Consider the following 18,968-nt stretch of genomic DNA (forward strand, 5'->3'; position numbering starts at 1 on the left):
TTCCACGTCTTCATTCTGAATGATTTCAAGCCTTCTAAATTTACCATATCACCATCGATCACACTAAGAAATGAAAAGCATTTCGAATTGAACTGATGGTTGTCACGTTATCTACTTATGGGCGATTTTATATCATGGGGTCTTGTGTGTGTAATACACCTATGCATGCATTTTATATTATTTAGACTCACTTCTGTCATAAATCGTAGAATTTTGACTACAAGTTGCGTTGTGCACAAACCATTGAAGGTTACGTGCTTAAACGTTGTTAAATACTACCTCCGGTCTTAATTATAAGACCCAGTTGACTTATTTGAGGAGATTAAAGAAGCATGTTAATTAGTTATTTGTAATAAATAAGTGTTGTCATTCCCAAAATATCCTTGCTAATTAAGTGTATTGGCTAGAACTATCATTATTAGAAGGACTATTTTGGAAAAAAATGCATAAATATGAGAGAAAAAATGGATTGGGGTCTTATAATTAGGACCAAACAAAAAGTCAAACGGGGTTTTATATTAAGGACCGGAGGTAGTACTATCTAATCTTCAATATAATAGTTAGTTTTTTTAATATAAGAATTAGTTTGATATTTGATTTGGTCTTAAATATAACATTTCAAGTCACTTTATTTTTCATATTTATTTTTTTCAAAGTAATCTTTGTAGTAGTTGCATATGTTCAGGATTTTATCAAATAATAATTTTAGCTAATACATATGATTAGTAAATTTTTTAAAGAAAAATAACTTCTATTTATTACAAATAATTAGCTCAACAAATTTTTTTAATCTATTAAAATCAGTCAACTAATTCTTATATTCTATATAATTTGCATCATTAGTACGGATGTCTTTTGTTATTTCATGAAGGTTGAGTATAAAAACTCTAAACAGACTATCCGATGAGATTTCAAGGTTCAGGATTGAGTTGAATATCGTGCAATAGCATATCTTATCAGTGTTTTTGCGGTCACTAATTAAAAAAGTTAAAACAAGCATAAAACTTTATTGCATTGGTTTCAAGTCAGCCAAACACAAACAATTTAAAGCAATGAATATTGAGTTTCATGCTCAATCATGTGCATAATAATTATACAACACATTTTCTAGTAGCTACATTTCACCAGCGGAAGACGGATATTTTTGCGTTTGTTATTAAGAGGGTTTTAAGTTAATAAATAAAATTTGTTTCTATTTCTTGCGCCAATATATATGGCAACTAGCAAGTGTTTTTTTTTTTTTTTAATGCGATGGATTAGAATTTAATTTGGATAGAGCAAAAGTGAATGATTAAACAAGCCACATTAATGTGTCCAGTTGAAGGATTAGGGTTGGATTTGACGGAGCGGAACCTCTCCATTGATAAACCTTTCCACTGAGACTGAGCTTCCATTTATATAAAACGCAGCGTTTAACAATTTTTTTGGAAAACAAATGTAGGCTTGACTTGAAGGAAAATTTCTACGCTGCCGACCTTACTATGGATGATAATACAAGGATTGGAACTTTGTTTGGAACGACAACTACAATAACAATACACGCTTGACGGCACAGAAATTTTCTTGAATTTACAAATATGATTAGACAGTGATTTATAAGAACGAGAAGACAAAATGAGATAAAAATTTTCTTCAAATATCCTAGTTTATGTTTTGCCTCTTTAATGTTAAAATTTTTCTTTAATAATCTAGAAACTCTCCTATTTAAAATTGTGAAATTGTTTGTGAATTCATGGATGCCCTAATAAAATTTCGTTCAAATAACGCATTTTATATTTATTTTAATTTTGATTCAAACGTTGATTTTTCATAATGGTTTATCATTTTTATTTTTTTTCCCTTGAAAACAGTGTTTAAATGCTACGCTACGTATCACGGTTTGTCTTGAAGGCTTGAAGTCAGAAATTGAAGTACTAGCCTACTTTTTTTATGAAAAAAAAGTTGTTAAACGCTGTGTCTTATATAAATGAAAGCTCAATAGAGAGACTTGTTAATAGAAAAGTTCCGTGGATTTGAACAGTGTTCACTTCAGAATCTGGATCTTCTTTCTTGATTTAAATTTTATTTGTGCAGTGAGTTTGGTACCGCGTCAAAATAAAAACCACCCACACACCACAAGAAATACTATATCCCGTTCTAATTATAAAACCTCGTTTGTAGGGTCTTATAATTAGGACTATGTTAATTTTTTTTTTTTAAAAAAAGCACATGCAATAAAATATAAGCCTGGCTTTCAGCCAATAAGCGTGAACCTCGCGGTTCAAAATCGACGACTGCTTAAGCGTGAACCTGCGTGTGCGTGATACAGGTAAATGACCGGAAGGAGTATAAATGCAATTAAAAAAAGTTATTGCGGCAGTTAAAACGTTGTCATGACTTATTATGCAATTTTTATTTCATGTTTTGCGGACTGAATTGGCGATTATGATGTAGTACTTAACCAAAAAAAAAAACAGAATTATCATTGCACGGATTTATAAAACTAAAGCAAATATTAGATGATACTGTTGTGCCTTTCTAATAACCACTTAGGAGGCACTTAGCCCAACAAATAGTGCATGAGCTATGTCGACTTTGCGACATCAAGCAGCCAAGACTCCATCCTGCGAAGAAGGATCTAGTTTCAATACTCATCATCTTAACGAGTATTTTAAACTTATTAGATTTTGACCGTCTATACCTCATTTGAATGATTCAGATTTAAAATATTCAATTAGTTATTTTTAAATAGGGAAAACTATTTTTTTGAAAAATATAATAGTTACAAAATAATCTATATTTTAGATTCTATACATATTAAAATAATTATTCTAAAAAAATAAGTCAAATTCGGACGATTGCAAATAAGATATGAACAATTAAAATCTAACGAATTTAAAGTGAAATTGGTTCTGTCCCGCGAGTAGGATTGATTATCGTCCCTTCCGCAGGTTAGTGTTCTCCCTGCTTTCTCATCTTACTTTTTGTCCTCTTATGCTTCTTTTGTTTGCCAACCAAACTTAATGACATTTCTTATGATAAAATTTTATTACGAGACTTTTGTTAATACTACCTGTGATCTTTAATATAAGACCCTGTTTGATTTTTATTTTGGTCTCAAATAGAAGACCCAAATCCACTTTGTCTCTCATATTTATATATTTTTTTCCAAAGTAGTCATTCTAACAATAATAGTTCTAGTCAATACACTTGATTAGTAAGGATATTTTAGGAAAGACAACACCTATTTAGGATAAATAACTAACCAAACTTACTTCCTTAATCTCCTCAAATCAGTCAATTGGCTCTTATAATTAGGACCGGAGGTAGTAAAACATATTACTGCACATCAAAATGGCGTACAAATGAAAGCAAATGACTTAATTAACTCAAAAAACAAAGAAATTAGTATCTGGCCCATCAATTAAACTGCTTTCAGATTCCTTTGATTCCACACGAGTTTTACATAGAGGCCAATGGAAAAGAGAGAGAACATCATGTGAAAAATATATAATTACAATAAAAATAATAAGATATGAAAATGATATGCCTTTAAAAAAGCAATTCAAGAGTATATACTTTTTTAACCTAGGCTTCTGATGACCTTGGCGCACACAACAATCACACTAACCAAAATGCTCTTTCTGTTTTACTCATTTCCTAATAACTAAATGTTGGTGTTGGGAAGGGGTCTTTTATATGAGCCTTCTCTTTTATATTCTTTGCATAGTTTCTAATTGTCCCTTTCTCATCCTTTTTTTATTTTCTTCCTGTTCATTCTCTCTCCAACCTTATTTTCTCTTATTTGTGTTCATTTTTCTTTGTCATGACTCAATCTAGCCAACATGGTCGGTCGATGGACGGACTTTGCTGAACTTCTATTATGGCGACATCAATATGAGGGATTGGTTCAAAGAAGAAGGCTTCATCAGAAGGTTGAAGCTGTGGGATCAAGGTAAGGCTTTTGATCTCTTTTTTTGATCTTTCATCGACTTTTAGTTTACATTAAGCTCACCTTGGGTATATGATAAGTTTAATCTAGTATTTGAATTCTTGACTTATCCCTAGAGAAACTCATGACTTATTATCACCTCTATTAGAGAAACCGGTGCTCTGATGCCAATTGATGTGGAACAAAATAAAAATGCATGACTTATTAAAAGAGTCTTGGTTTTGATGAGTTGTTTTGATGCTTCGTGTTTCCTACTGGGGAAAAAACAAGAAAACTTCTATTGGTTGCCTCACTATATGAAGAACTATGGATACAGTAGTTAAATTTATTCCACTAAACAATTTGATAGGGAATGAAATGGAACAATACAACACGTTGGAGAAACCTATACTCTGATACCAAATGATATTCTTGCTCTCATGGATGCGGTAAGAGCTCATTCAGATGTTTCAAATCCATTATCGATGGAAGAGGAACTGCTTTTGTTGTTGTTTTAGTATCTAAAATAAATGGGTTGGAACGTTTTAGTAAGACTGTAATTCCAACCTTCTAGGCTTTAGTTTTTGTCTTATTTCAATATTATTTACTTTGTTCTTATTCTTTATTTGTAGGAACCTAGCTTCAATATGCTTATCATCCTCGGGGGTGGTTATATAATGACTCTGAAAGCACCCCATCAAAATGAACCGGAACCGAATGAGGAGAGAAGTCAATGAAAAAAGATAAAACCGTTGAAACCTGTACTTGCCATATCCCACAGACTTGAAAACTGTATCACTCACGAAAACAGAAAATCCTCTCAAAAAATATAAAGGTTGTTTTGCGCCTTACGTTGGCTTTCCTTTTCTATGGTATGCATCAATATAATACGTATGCCTTCCTCTCGTTGCTCCTCTCACCACACTCGCAACATTAATATATATTGATAAGTGTCTAGTTGTGTTGATGCATATAATTTCTTTTTTTGTGCCATTGATGCATATAATATTCACTCGTATAATGTGTATTTTATAGGCAGGTAGATAGTGCTCCTTTTTCTTGACAAAATTATTTCATTAGTAAACTTTTCGTAGATATTTCATTAAATCGTATAGATTTTATTCCTCGTATGATAACGAGACCATTAGAAATTGGGGGTAGTTAAATGTCAAGTAAGCACTAATTTAGTATTCTATTATTACAATTTCTCAAAGATCAATAACATTCAATGATATTAATAATTTCTATTATTAAGGATAAAAATAAATTTTAAAATTATCTTGATAAAACCGCTTGGGCGGTAAATTAGGTATGAAATACATTATTACATATAGAAAAGCGAAAAATATTGTTATTAGAAAAAGTTTTAAAAAAAAATTCCTGATTTGCTTGCATAAAACATCATGTTTAAAAATTCTGAAGTCGACTTTCGTGAAAATATTATTTGCCATTGATCGGTAGCTGCAGATTTAATCTTGGTCGTTAATAAGTTACTTTTCGGGTTCTAAATATAAGACCTTTATATATGCTAGTATAAGAGTCTTATATTTAAGATGAGAATTGCAACCATTGTTTTTTTGTTGGGATTTGTTCCATGTTTTGGACGGAGATGGATCCATTTCCCTCATTTTGCAACACGTCTTCTTTCCGTTATAATTCCATACAAGTTCGGTTTTTCTCTTCCTTTAACAACCTCGTTGTTTTCGAGCGACAGGCCAAAATCATTACGAGGTTCATTATTTTACTGCAACGCGTCAACTCTTTTCAGTTTTTTTAACCCCCCAAAACTAAGCCATTGCCCATTTGTGAACAGGCTGTATCATTCTGTTGTTTGGCAAAATGGCAGACCTCTTCAGTCTGTTGTGTGCCTTAATCGGCCTCGTAGTTTGCATTCGCACCATCTTGTTATCCTCTCCTGTCTCGATGCAACTGAAGGAATTTCAAAGCGTTGAGACCTATAAATTCTTGGCCAATCAGCGCGCGACGCGTCAGCCTACAGCTACTGTGCTGTTTCCTTCGGGTTTGCTTCCTCTTAATACTTCACTTCTACTTCATGCCTATCAAAATATATATATGTCCCCAACAATGTAACGCCAATGGTTGAAGCAACAATTTAATAACAGATACCCGCTAGCTTACGCTTCACTTTGTTTCTCTCGCTAATTGACGTTATTCACTCTCCCTCCCTCTTCTCCCTCTTGTTGGTAATGGTGGTTGAGGACATGAAAAGTAGTGTGGAAGGTGGTGGTGATGGTGAGTGTAGCCATGCTTATTTTGAATTAGTGGGAGTGACTGGGGAAGAACCGAATATGACCCATAGCAGATTAACACAGAGAGTTAGAGGGGGCAAAATGTCTAGGCTGCACCAAAATGGGTCATCTAAATCAGTGAAGAGAATTGACTTCAAATTCTCCCATTTAAAGGCCTTCCAGGTTCCTTTGATTCTATTTCCCATTTCCATAATATCTTTTTAGTTTTCTTCTCTTTAATTGTTTTGCTCGATTGTTTAACCTCAGGACATAATGGGAAGGAATCAACTGTTCATTGCATTGTCTGTGTCTTAAATAGGATGATCTTCTGCATTGAGTTCACCTTGTGCATTATAAATTTTCTCTGGGAACTGATGATCATAATGATAACGCGCCTGATATGATGTAGTTGTGATGAGTGGAAACTAGATGCTTTTTTGTGATCAGAGAAGATGGAAAAGCAACTGAGCTGGAGCAATTAAAAACACAATACAGTGACATTTCTTGCGTATTTAAAATAATACAATTTTGACAGTAATTGGAGATGTTTAGGGAATGTGGCACTATTTAAAATCAAGAACTCGGTACAGACTACATCAAATCCAGGTTACAGGGGATGATTCTGACCACAATTTTTTGGCATTGGTAATGAGCTGGTAAAATATGGCTTAAGTGCGTCTCAAATTTATTATTTGGTGGCTTTCTATGTCATGGGCTAACATAGTCATGTATTATTAAAACCAGCTGCTATAGCATGATAACTTCTTTATGGAAAAGCTATGCTGATATTCACAAGGTCTTTATTGACAGCTGCATGTGGAAATCCTTTGAAAGGGTATCTGGGGTTGCAAAGGAAAAATAAGGCTGCTTCAGTTATTATTCATTAATTAATGCTGACTCTTATATAACAGGTGCCGAAGGGGTGGGACAAGCTGTTCATTTCTGTTATCTCTGCAGAAAATGGCAAAACAATTGCAAAATCAAGCAGAGCACAAGTGCGCAATGGAGGCTGCCAATGGGGGGATTCTATTTCAGAATCCATATGGGTTCCAAAAAATAGTTCTTCCAAGGAGATAGAAGATTGTGTCCTCAAGCTTGTTGTTGCCACGGTACTGCCACTATTGCTGCTATTGTTTTGTTATGTACTTCAAACCTACTTAGAATCCATGCTTTGCATGGGATTTTGTACTTTTTAGGTGATTTCTCTATCTAGTAAAATCTGTTCTAAGAATTTCTTTGATTTTCTAAAAGAGGAACATGTGATTCATAATTTCCCAACAGGGATCACCAAGATCTGGCATCCTTGGAGAAGCTACAGTAAGTGTGACCAATTACATGAGTTCAAGTGCTGCTGTTCCGCTTTCAACCCCACTCAATAAGTGCAACCATGGGACAATTTTGCATGTGAGTCAGATAACTTAGGCCTTTGGAATTTACTTTTTATTTTACATTTTACTGGTTTCAGAAAAAGAAAAGCATCCCTTTCTTGATTTTCTGGTCAGTCATGTTGTGAGATTGGATGACTGGCTCATTTTTTATTCTGTGCAAAGCACAGGACGCATATTCTAGTTACTATCAATAATCATACATGCTTAGAAGAGTATATGAAGTAAAACCTGGGTCCTTTTTACCTAAGTTACTACCACACATTGATATCACTGAACTTGGGTTGGGTAATTGTTCTTTTGGAACAATTGAAGTTGGTAACTAAGTGGTTCTACATTTTACAGGTGAGTGTCCAGTGTCTCACACCAAGAGGACAATTAAGGTATCTATTTAAGGATTGTATTTCCTGTCATCTTAGACTATCATTCTTGAGAGTATTGATCTCTTGTACATTTTCAGGGTTCAAGAATCAAGAGAGAGATACCAAACAAAGGCTCTGAATGCGGACAATGATGATGCAACTATTGAGTCTAATGGATCTAATCATTCATATGTACAGAATGTTGGATCTCCCTCCATTGGAGATTTGGTCTCTGCCTCTGCTCCTCCAGAAGTTGAGAGTAGGGTAAGATCACAAAATTTCTAGTTCAGTGGTAACCTCAGATTTAATATACTTTCATGGCTTGTATGGAGCTGCAAATGAAATTTGATCCTGATGAGTCTTAAGGCCATTCGTTTTTTTAAGATTCTAATTCAGCAAGGGTTCCTATCTTCCATGAGTTATGACACAATTTGTTGTTGTTAAGTCTAAATCGTTATACTGGTGACATGTTTTCCCTTGACTATAGGCAACAAGTTACTCTGGACCTGGTTCACATGGCAGTTATAACTCAGCCGAGGGGTCCATAGGAAGGGGAGGCATCTCTCAAAATAACTCTTTGAGAGATGATGGACCCAGCCGAATTGGAAAACCTGATTCAGTCAGTTTCCAGAACAAGTCATCTCTCTGCTATGCTCCTTTTTATGATTCTTCTCAATCGAATTCTTCATCATTCAATTCCCAGACTACAGGCCCAGGGAATTTGTATTGTTTGCAAGAGTTTGGTACTTCAACTTCTGGCGTAACCAATTCTTCTAAGATCCGTGTTGATGCTGCAGAAGACATAGTTGAGGAACTTCGGGCAGAAGCTATGATGTGGGAGATGAATGCTCGGAAACTGATGGTTGATTTGGACATGTTGAGGACAGAATTCTCAGAACAGTCTAAAAATCTGGCAGATTTAAGAGTGGAGCTTTCAGATTCATGTGTGGAACGTGAGACATTGAGAAGAGAAGTTCAACAATTGAGGCAGTCATTGGAGGACCAGATGGCAAAACAGAAAGCATTGGAGGATTCATCATCTCAAGGTGAATTTACTCCAGAAGTAGAGAAGGCTCTTAAAGATGAGTTGAAGTTTCAGAAAGAATCCTATACCAACTTGTGTTTGGAATTGAAGAGGAACCAGGAAGCGAATCTTGAGCTTGTTTCTATTCTCCATGAGCTTGAAGAGACCATAGAACAGCAGAAAATTGAGATAGATAGTCTTTCAGCTTTGGAGAACAAAAGGCTTGACGTTGAAAGCGCAGAGAATACTATCAACAAAAACCTTGTGGATCTTGAAATACAATATGAAAGCAAATTATCTGCAAAAGAGGGGGAGATTTTAAATTTGAAAGCAAAGTTGTCTGAGTCCCTCAAAGAAAGGTGTAACACAGAGATTGTGTCTCGAAATGGAGGTGATGTGGATCTGATGAGTGAAATTGAAGTTTTGAGAGGAAAAGTTCAAGAGCTAGAGATGGAATGCAATGAGTTGGCAGATGAAAATCTTGAGCTTTTATTCGAGCTTAAAAAAGTGAAGAACAATTCAAGAAGGGGAGCATGTGTGGATTTGCAGCCAGATATCTCAGATGCCTTCCAAGCACTCCATTTAGAAGACAAGCTTGAAGCAGGAGTCATAGGCGAGGTTAAAAATGATGATCAGATTTCAATTCAAGGGCTCCAGAGTTCAAAAGTTGCTCTTGAAATCAGAATGGCAGAACTGAATAATGAGGTGACTGATAAAACATCTCAGATGGCAGATCTTGACGCTAATTTGTTATCTAAGGAAAAGGAGATCAGGGTTCTGCAGAATCGACAGAGTGAGTTGGAAGCAAAGGTATGCGAGTTTCAGGAAGAAAAAAATCAACTAGAGGAGCATATGGGGGTCATGTTGAAAGAAAGAGATATTAACACTAAATGCTTGAATGACTTGCAAAATGACTTGGGAATTCTTAGCAGGAGCATGGACTCCCATGTTTCTGCCAATGAAATTCTCAGAAGAAAATCGTTGGAGCTTGAAAATGGAAAACATGAACTGGAGCGTCACATGTCAGACCTGGAAAAGGAAAAAGGACAATTGGCAATGCAAATGTCTGTTTTAGAAGCTCAACTAATGTATTTGACAAATGAGAGAGATTCTGGTCTATCAGAATTAGAGAACTCCAGATCTCACGCCAAAATGCTTCAAGAGGAGATTATGAAGATAAAGTCTGAGGTGGATTCTTCAATAGAAGATTTGAAACAGAACTTAAAGGTGACACAGTGTCAGTTGTCAGAATCTCAACAAAAATGTGAATATCTAAGAAGAGCAAATCTGCAGTTACAAACTACTATTGAGAATCTCGCTAAAGAATGTGATTCTCTTCAGAAATTAAATGGAGATTTAGGAAAGCAAAAGCAGGAATTGCAAGTGCATTGCTCAATCCTCGTAGATAGGTTGGGAGAATCAGACCAAAAATTTACAGATTGCTCTGAAAGAGTAGAGCTCTTGGAAAATAAATTTGCTTTTGTGCTGGAAGAGAATGCCTCAAAGGAGAAGAGTCTAATTTCAGAATTAGATGTTCTTGTTGATGAAAATATCAGACAGAACGAGCATGGTGAAAGCTTGATGAATCAGATTCTCATGGAGAAGACAGCAGAAATTCAGAGCCTTCAACAAAAAATTGAGCATCTTTGTATGGAACTTTCAGCTACTCGTAATGAAAATGAAAGGATAGCTTCCAATGCTACCCTTGAAATTTCTGCATTAACTGCTGATAAAGCCAAACTGCAATATGCCTTTGAAGAAGTTCAATCTGATGTCATTTCAACTAAGAATGAGATGAATATTATGCAGACAGATTATGAACGAAAGCTGCAGGACCTCACAACCCAGTTTTCTGCTTTCAAAAGTGACCAGGAAATTTGGATGGCTGACCATGAAAAGTTGTTGAAGCAGGTGGACGATTACAAATCTCGAGAACTAACAGTCAATAGCACTCTGAAATCCCTTGAATTAAAGCTTAACGTCACTGAATATGAAAGGCAACAGCTTATGGAGGAGTCTGAGAATTTGAAGATTCAACTGCATCAGATAGAAAGATTTGAGAATGAAAATATGGCTCTTAGAAATGAGCTCAAATCAACCAATTCTGAGAAAGAAACACTGGGAGCATCTTTATGCTTGATTTCTGAATCATGTGAGAATCTGAAGGCAGAGAAAAAATCACTTGTGGAAAAGATTTTAACCTTGGAGAATGCTGTGTCTGAATTGGAAGACTGCAGAAGGAGTAGAGTATCCTTAGAAGAAAAGCTTATGCGGATGGAGAGTGATTTGAAGGAAAAGGAAACAATATCTGCTCAGGAAGCTGAGAAGAAAAATGAGCTCAGTCACATCAAAAGAATAAACAGGCATTATCAACAAACAATACGATTACTAGACAAGGAAAAGGATGAGTTCAAGACAAAAGCCGAAGCCCTTGAAGAAGAAATGAAACTAATAAAGGAACAAAAGCAAAATCTGAAGTCTGAGATTAATGGGAAGACATTACGTGCTCATGAAGCTCTGGAGGTATCAAAACTTAATATTCCTTTTGCTCATCTTTGCATGTTACGTTTGGTGTCATTTTTTTTTTTCAAATTTTGCAGAATTCTGTTGTGCAGAATCCTGGTCAACATCGTGGGAATAGGACAAAGTCATTCTTCAGAAATGATAGAGAAAAGGTGCAGGATGAACGGGACATTTCCACTGGCAAGCATCAGAGCGAGGTTATTCATTCAATTAGAGTATTACTTTATTGCATTTTGTACTAGAAATTGGAGAGAAAGAAACACAAAATGGAGAAGTCGTAAGTTCATTCTCAAGAGTCTGTTTACAACCTTCCACACTACATAGAAGATTCATTATAGTTGCTGGGTCTTACTTATTGGGCCTCAGACTTTTATATTACTCTACCATTCTGCCTCGGCATTAAATATTATGACTTGTATTTCTAATTTCTTAGATGTGGCTTTATATGGTAATCTCTCTTAACTGCAATTATGCTGAAAATTTCGCTGTAGTTCTTAATGCTTATGTTCCTGGAGACGTTTTTCTTTTGACAGGTGGAAAATGAATTTGGACTTCTTGATGGGAGTGCTCATGCTGTTGAAGCTGATTCATTGTCAAATATTGAGTTACATGAGACTGAACTAATAAAAGCTGAAGGAGCAAATAACATGATTGAAGATCAATCAAACTGGTTAGAGAAACTGGCTGTTCCTTAAAAACGAATTAATAGAACTTTTGATGTGTGTATAGCCCATTGCACAAATACTTTTAAGGGCTTCCATTTTTCTCTTTTAAAAAAGAACTGTTCAGAAAGGATAGGCTGATGTCCTGAGAGGACACTTGTTTTTATACCATTGGTTATGTCTGTGCACAGATTTTGACAACCTTGTGATTTTTCTCAACATCAGTCAATATCTTGCGACACTTGCTGATTTGCACGTGCTATTATTCCACAGGGGTCAATCCCAAGGCCGGAATCACAAGGAAGCCCCAATGGCAGACGGTGACATAGTGACAAAAGAAAGATTTGAACGAACAAAATCAGTGCTAGAGGCTGAGTTGAGAGACCTTCAGGAGCGTTACTTCCATATGAGCCTAAAATTTGCTGAGGTAGAAGCACAACGTGAGGAACTTGTAATGAAACTGAAGGTAGCTAAGAACCAAAAGGATGTGACCCTTTAATTAACTTCAATTGTCAGCTTTCTTGATTCAAATGTCTGAGTTCCTTATCTGCGAAAGGATAGTGTGTGTCTTTTTTGGGAATGAATCATTGATTGGGATCATAACAAAACAATAAAGGTCGTAGCATATATCAGTTTTCTGTTACTCGAGGGGGAATAACACTAGAAGTGACTGTTAATATTTAGTTTGACTGTCATTTCATGAATGTTACTGTCATATATTGGCTCCAAATGCTGCTATTATTTAATACAGAAAAAGGGGGCATTACTAATTATTTTGTATTATAGTGCCTAACGATGATCCCACTAGCTAGGAGAGCAGGAGAGAGGGCGACAGCATGATAGCTTTGAGGTGCTTGCATAGGTCGGCACTGTCCTGAACCGCTTTTAAACAATTTGCATAACTAATAACTCATTTTTTTTGCCTAACAGAAGATATTTGGTATTCTAAATTTCTAACACAAGGCAAGGGAGCAAAAATTTGAAAGGTTAAACTCAACAAAGATGTCCAAAATCAAATTAAAGTCTGTACTCGATACTTTATTACTCCCTCCGTTCCTTATTATAAGAGACGAATAACCTAATTACGTCGATAAAAAAACAGTTAAAATTAGTTAAGAATAATTAATATGTTAAAAGTATAATTTTTTCCCCAAAAATGCCCTCATTAATAAGGAGAGAGAACATGAGAGAGAACAATGATAAATTTTTAAAAGAAAGAGAAATGGGAAGAAGAGAGAGTGTGAGTTGGAGACAATAAATATGGGTAAAATAGGAAATCAACACAAAAAAGTATAGATAACTTTTAAGTGTCTCTTATATATAGGAACATGCCATAAGTATCAAATGTCTCTTATAATAAGGAATGGAGGGAGTATTATATATGGTCAATAAGGTAATAAAATTAATACACATAACACTAGTTTAAAAATGATTTTCATATCAAGAATATCAGAAGCTGTCAACATGCAAATCAACCAGAAAAAATATAAAATAAAAGAAGGAACCTTAGTTAAAATATTATGAACCTGAATAGATTAGTGGTCCTGACATATGGTATAAATGCCTGCTTTAACTTCTCGACATTAGAACCTGTGCTTACTAATACTAACTGCCCTTTCTTGAAAAATTAAAAAAAAGGCAAAAAAGTAAACAAAACAAAAGGAAAGTCAAATTAAGAGCAAACGAGGTGGAAGTACCATACTGTTTAATTCGGCATCAAATAATATTCTTGCGGAGCTTCGTCGTTTACCACTTATAATGCACATCACTAGCTGGCGCGTGCCCTCGACCAATTCTTTTGTTTTCTTTACTTTCGAAATTAAACCAAAAAAAAAATGCTTAGCTCATAAAGGCTGTAACTTCTCTTGCACCATATAATTGGCTTCTCTTATCTCACCTGCTCTTCAATTGCCACACTTCATCTTTCACTTTCCTGTTGTCATCCTGACCAATGCAAGTGACCAATTAGGGAAGTCCAGAAAATTAAGTACTGGATCAGCTGTTGATTTATTATTGATCCTCAGTCCCATCATTTGAGAGGCTATTTTAAATATTTAACTCTCGGATTAATTATTTAAAACTGGTCTCAAAACACTCTCGAGAGAGTATAACTTCTCTTCAAAGGCATATATTATGCGAAAAAGGGGGAAAAGCAGGGGATCAAACTTGAACTAAAAGGAAGCAGAGAATAATGCCGCTTGCTATTGAGACTGAGAGTATGAAATCTTACTCAGATGAGAAAAGGCCCTAAAATACTGGCAGGGAAAAGCATTTACTAATAATTATATTGTGCAGGATAATGACGTTTCCTTCCAAAGGAGACACTTCTCAATCTATGACAAATTATTGAGTGACACCTGGCTTAATTAGTTTTATATGTTGGCCTGGCAATATCCTTCTCCTTATACCCGTTTCTTAATCCTTTTTACCTTGATAACTTTGAAAAAGAGAAGTGAGGGATTAAGGAAGCCGGACTTTTTTTAAAATCTTTTATCGTGGAGCCTCTCTTCATTTCAATGAAAAAATCCTCAAAACAAACTCCCTCCATTTAGCAAAAAATGATCCGATCTATGACAAATAAGTCGTATTTAATTATGACGTTACTAATTAATACCGTAAGGAATCAACCTGAAATCATGATGTGTGCAATTTTTGCCTGGGAGTTAAATTCAAAACTATTATAAAGAGGTGAGGAGTCTTCATTATTACCTCAGGAAAGAAAAGGAAAGGAAAGGAAAGGAAAGAAGGAGGCATTGAGAAGGAAAAGGAACAGTCATATCACACATACGCGGTGGAGAGAAGGTGGGAAAGGCATATGCTTTGGAAGATCCCAAATAAGGTACCTCCGCTTCACTCGCTTTTTCCCTTATACCTTATTTTTTAAATGTTGCTTTAACAAAAAGTCACCTTCTACACTAGTTACTTAAGTGAAGTCATCTCAGCCTTCTATTGCCGTCGCGATCAAAGAAGCAAGCAAATCCTATAACAACCAATCTTGCCCTCTTGCTCAAACCCTCTTCCGTCTGCAGCACCATGTGAATCCTTAAGCTTCCCAGCGACCTCCCTCCATTGCCCCATGGCTTCTGTGCATTTGGGCTTTGAGGGGGTGGTGAAGAAGATGGTGGACCATATAAATGTCCCCGCACATGTACACCATCTCACTGTGCCACTATACTTTCAAAGCTCTTCTGCTCGTAAGGTGTGGAGCAGCGAGACTAAATAAAGATTGCTGGGAATGGACCTCCTTCGTGTAGGCGAATTCTCTTTTAAAGGGCAACTTCGATCCTTTGGCATTTTCAACAACTCCCTTGGTCTCACTTCACTCTTCTGTGATCTGCGTCTCGAGGGAGTTTCCAGGAAGGCGCGATTATTTCCTACTTTGTATTTGTACTTTCCTGCTCTCTTTTCTTGTTCTGTTTGGACTGTAATCCCACAGCTTATGTTGCTACTTTTACTGGGTTTCCAATAAAAGCACGTTTAGGCCTCTGGCCGGAGTATTTTGTTTCTGTAATTGATATATGGGCAAATCTCAGACTTTGTTTGATTTGCTGTTGCTGGTGCTTTTGCTTTATATTCTTGGTATGGGCATATTAAGGTTCTCCACTGTCTAGCGTGGTCAGAGCGTGTTCTGCAGCTTCTCAGTAAACAAGCTATTATAAGGAAGACGAGTTTCGATCTTATGAACCCTTCTTCTTGCAATATTATGTGGTTCAATTAACCTCGTATCAAGCATGAACAGGAATCCTCTTCCTCAAATCTGCATATTCTGTGGGTTTTTCACAAACCTTTTTGTCCTTTTTACCTCTCTTATTTCCCCTTGAACATGTAGGATCTTGTAATCTGTTTGCTACTAGGTGACATGCTAGTTGATACAGAGTTTATACGTTGGAGTGATATCATTGACGTGTAATGACTGGCTAGGTTTTCATAGTAATTACCAAATTCTTAGCTTGCGATTGGTTGATTGATCCTTTGCCGGTCATTGGTCAATCACAAGTCAAAGCGGGTCCGAGTGTTTCGGTTCCGCGTTTTCGCAGTCATTTAATTCCCCGAATATGGATTAATTGAAAAATAATACTCCTCCTTAATATAGAACCAATTATTGAGTTGATTTTAATTCTAAATATAATATTTATTTATCATATTTTTTTTTTTAATTATCTATATAGATACTCCTTCAACTATAGTCAACTAGAAAAGGGAGGGAGAATATTAAGAAAGATGATTATAGTGTTTTAGAAAAAACATGTCATATTTTTTTATAATTAATTAACTTACCTAACTTTTTAATCTAATCACATTAATTAAATACTACCTCCGGTCCTAATTATAAGAGCTAGTTGACTAATTTGAGAAGATTAAAAAAATTAAATTAGTTATTTGTAATAAATAGGTGGTGTCTTTTCTAAAATATCTTTACTAATCAAGGGTATTAGTTAGAACTATCATTGTTAGAAGGACTATCTTGGGAACAAATGCATAAATATGGGAGACAGAGTGGATTGAGGTCTTATATTTAGAACCAAAATAAAAATCAAGTAAGATCTTATATTAAGGACTGGAGGTAGTATATCTTATATTAAGGATTGAAGAAGTACTACAATTCGAGTCGAAAAAATCCAAACTAACTACTCATCTAGGCTCTGGTTTTATTTATAAAATATTTTCAATATGTTTCATACAGATAAAAAAAAATTAAATTACATTAACTCTTCATTAAAATATAATAATTTTTTAATTTTATCTGTATCTAATATATACATCTTTCAAAAAAAAGTATTTACACTATAATAAATAAGAAATAAAAAAAAAAATAATAATTTACACTAAAAATTTAATAAAATGATTATTAAGAAAAACATTCTCTCCCGAAAACTATATACCAATATCACTTCCATCCTCTACCTTGATTTGAATAAAATATAGCTTGGTGTCACATGTGCTGTCTTGGTAGTCAATCTCTATTGTTTGCCAAATTCAAGGCGCATAAATTTGCAGTTTCTTTTCCGGCCTAGTGGTTAATTAAATATTTTGTGTTCTTACCGCTCTACTGTCCGGGGTTCGCTTAAAACAAAAATTAAACTGTTCTTGTATTGCTGCGGTTATTTGAATTTGATCGCTTCAGTTGAGATTTTATTTATTTTCCCAGACATGTTTGTGCTTAGTCAGATTAGCATTAAAGATAGTGGTATATAAGGCATTGCATTTCTTTAAAATGCAATATAAGTCAAATACATACATGTGCATTTTGTGCTCACTTCAATTTGCATTCACATGATTCAACACTAAATTAAATGACGCAGATATATGGATAGGCCGACACTTATTATGATTAAATATTTCAAATAATCGCTGCCTGGTTACCCACGTGTAGCAAAGTGTTATTACTTTAGGCGTGGCACTCAGAAATCAAATAACCAGTGATATAATCCATGATTGGCCGATTGGATATTGATTTATTTGTAATATAAAAGGCCCACCGCTATTTTTTTTTGAAAAAAAAAATGAAGTCCATGCTTTAAGGAAAATGAAAAATCGTTATAAATTTTACTGCTTCCATAGTACTCCTATTCTTGCTGGATCTACGCGCGTACACACGCACAAAATTCCCGACATTGGGCCCATATCTTAAAATGAGGTCATGATCGTTCGCCCGTTCTCCATTATTTATCTCATTTTCATTGATTTTAATATATATTACTCTCCCGGTCTTTAATACAAAACTTATTTTAATTAATTGAATTAGATTAAAAAAGTTAGTAAGTTAGTTAATTATAAAAAATATGACATGTTTTTTTCTAAGATTATAATCATCTTCATCTTTATATATATCCTCCATCCCTCACTTATTTACTATGGTGAGAGAATATCTTATAAGGTACTACTTCCGGTCCTAATTATAAGAGTTAATTGACTAATTTGAGGAGATTAAAAAGTAAGTTAATTAGTTATTTGTCCTAAATAGTGTTTGTTTTTCCTAAAATATCTTACTATCAAGTGTATGGGCTAGAACTATCATGTTAGAAGGGTTACTTTGAAAAAAAAAGTATAAATATGAGAGACAAGTGATTAGAGTCTTATATTTAGAATTAAAATAAAAGTCAAACAGGGTCTTATATTAAAGATAAGAGGTAGTAGTTTAGAAAAAAAAATAATATATACTATATTTCTATATTTAAGATTAAAATTAATTTAATTATAGAATTTTATATTAAAGATCCGATGAGTATATTTGAAATCCTTTTATACTTGACCAAAAAAAAAAGAAATCCTTTAATACAAATTTATAAACGACCGGAAATGATATTTGTTTAAGAGGCGAGCCCAACATCGAGGAAAACCAACTAACGCGGACCAACAAGATGGGCCTAACGAATCCCTGGGACTGTTAATGACGATCCAAAGGTATTGAGACCAAATGGGGGGTAATTCTGTAACTTTCTCGTGTGTTTCAATTTCCTAAATTAATTTACGATCTGCCACTTGTCCCTTTCCCAATTCCTAAATTGCCACCCCATCCAGTCTGGTTCTCTCTCTGTTCCGCCTTCTTCTTCAATACCGGCGAGTGGACTCGTGGACCCGACTCGTTGCCTTCCTCACTCCGTTTCTTTTCTCTTCCGATCAAATCAATTTGCAAGGCAAAGGTTTTTACAGTATAGCGAGCAGTTGCCCAAACCCTACATTAACTATTAGGAACTTTTCTCTCCTCTGATAGTGATCCGCCCATTTTCAGCTTCAAGGGCCTCCTAGTATATGTGTGCTAATTTGTTGCTTGATTCTCTAGGGTATCGCTATATTTTCTTGTCTTTTTGTAGTTATAGTTTCTGATTCCTGACTGAGTTCAAAGGGGGCA

General features: G+C 35.0%; 2 protein-coding genes across 2 annotated transcripts; both read left to right on the forward strand.

The window, feature by feature from the left end:
* Positions 1-6,117: 6,117 nt before the first annotated feature.
* LOC114745391 (uncharacterized) lies at positions 6,118-8,191 on the forward strand. The gene is made up of 5 exons (XM_028933541.1): positions 6,118-6,342; positions 7,071-7,268; positions 7,441-7,563; positions 7,890-7,927; positions 8,005-8,191. The coding sequence occupies exons 1-5, from the start codon at positions 6,118-6,120 to the stop codon at positions 8,189-8,191; spliced, it is 771 nt and encodes a 256-aa protein (XP_028789374.1).
* On the forward strand, positions 7,534-12,614 carry LOC114745392 (cingulin-like). Its single transcript, XM_028933542.1, has 8 exons — positions 7,534-7,563; positions 7,890-7,927; positions 8,005-8,170; positions 8,394-8,542; positions 8,704-11,453; positions 11,531-11,650; positions 11,987-12,123; positions 12,389-12,614. Exons 4-8 carry the CDS (start codon positions 8,491-8,493, stop codon positions 12,612-12,614), a joined length of 3,285 nt encoding a protein of 1,094 aa, XP_028789375.1. The 5' UTR covers positions 7,534-7,563; positions 7,890-7,927; positions 8,005-8,170; positions 8,394-8,490.
* The last annotated feature ends 6,354 nt before the right edge of the window (positions 12,615-18,968 follow it).

This window comes from Neltuma alba, unplaced genomic scaffold, assembly GCF_004799145.2.
Source record: "Neltuma alba isolate B1F8T4 unplaced genomic scaffold, ASM479914v2 tig00004652_pilon, whole genome shotgun sequence".
Taxonomy (NCBI): Eukaryota; Viridiplantae; Streptophyta; class Magnoliopsida; order Fabales; family Fabaceae; genus Neltuma; species Neltuma alba.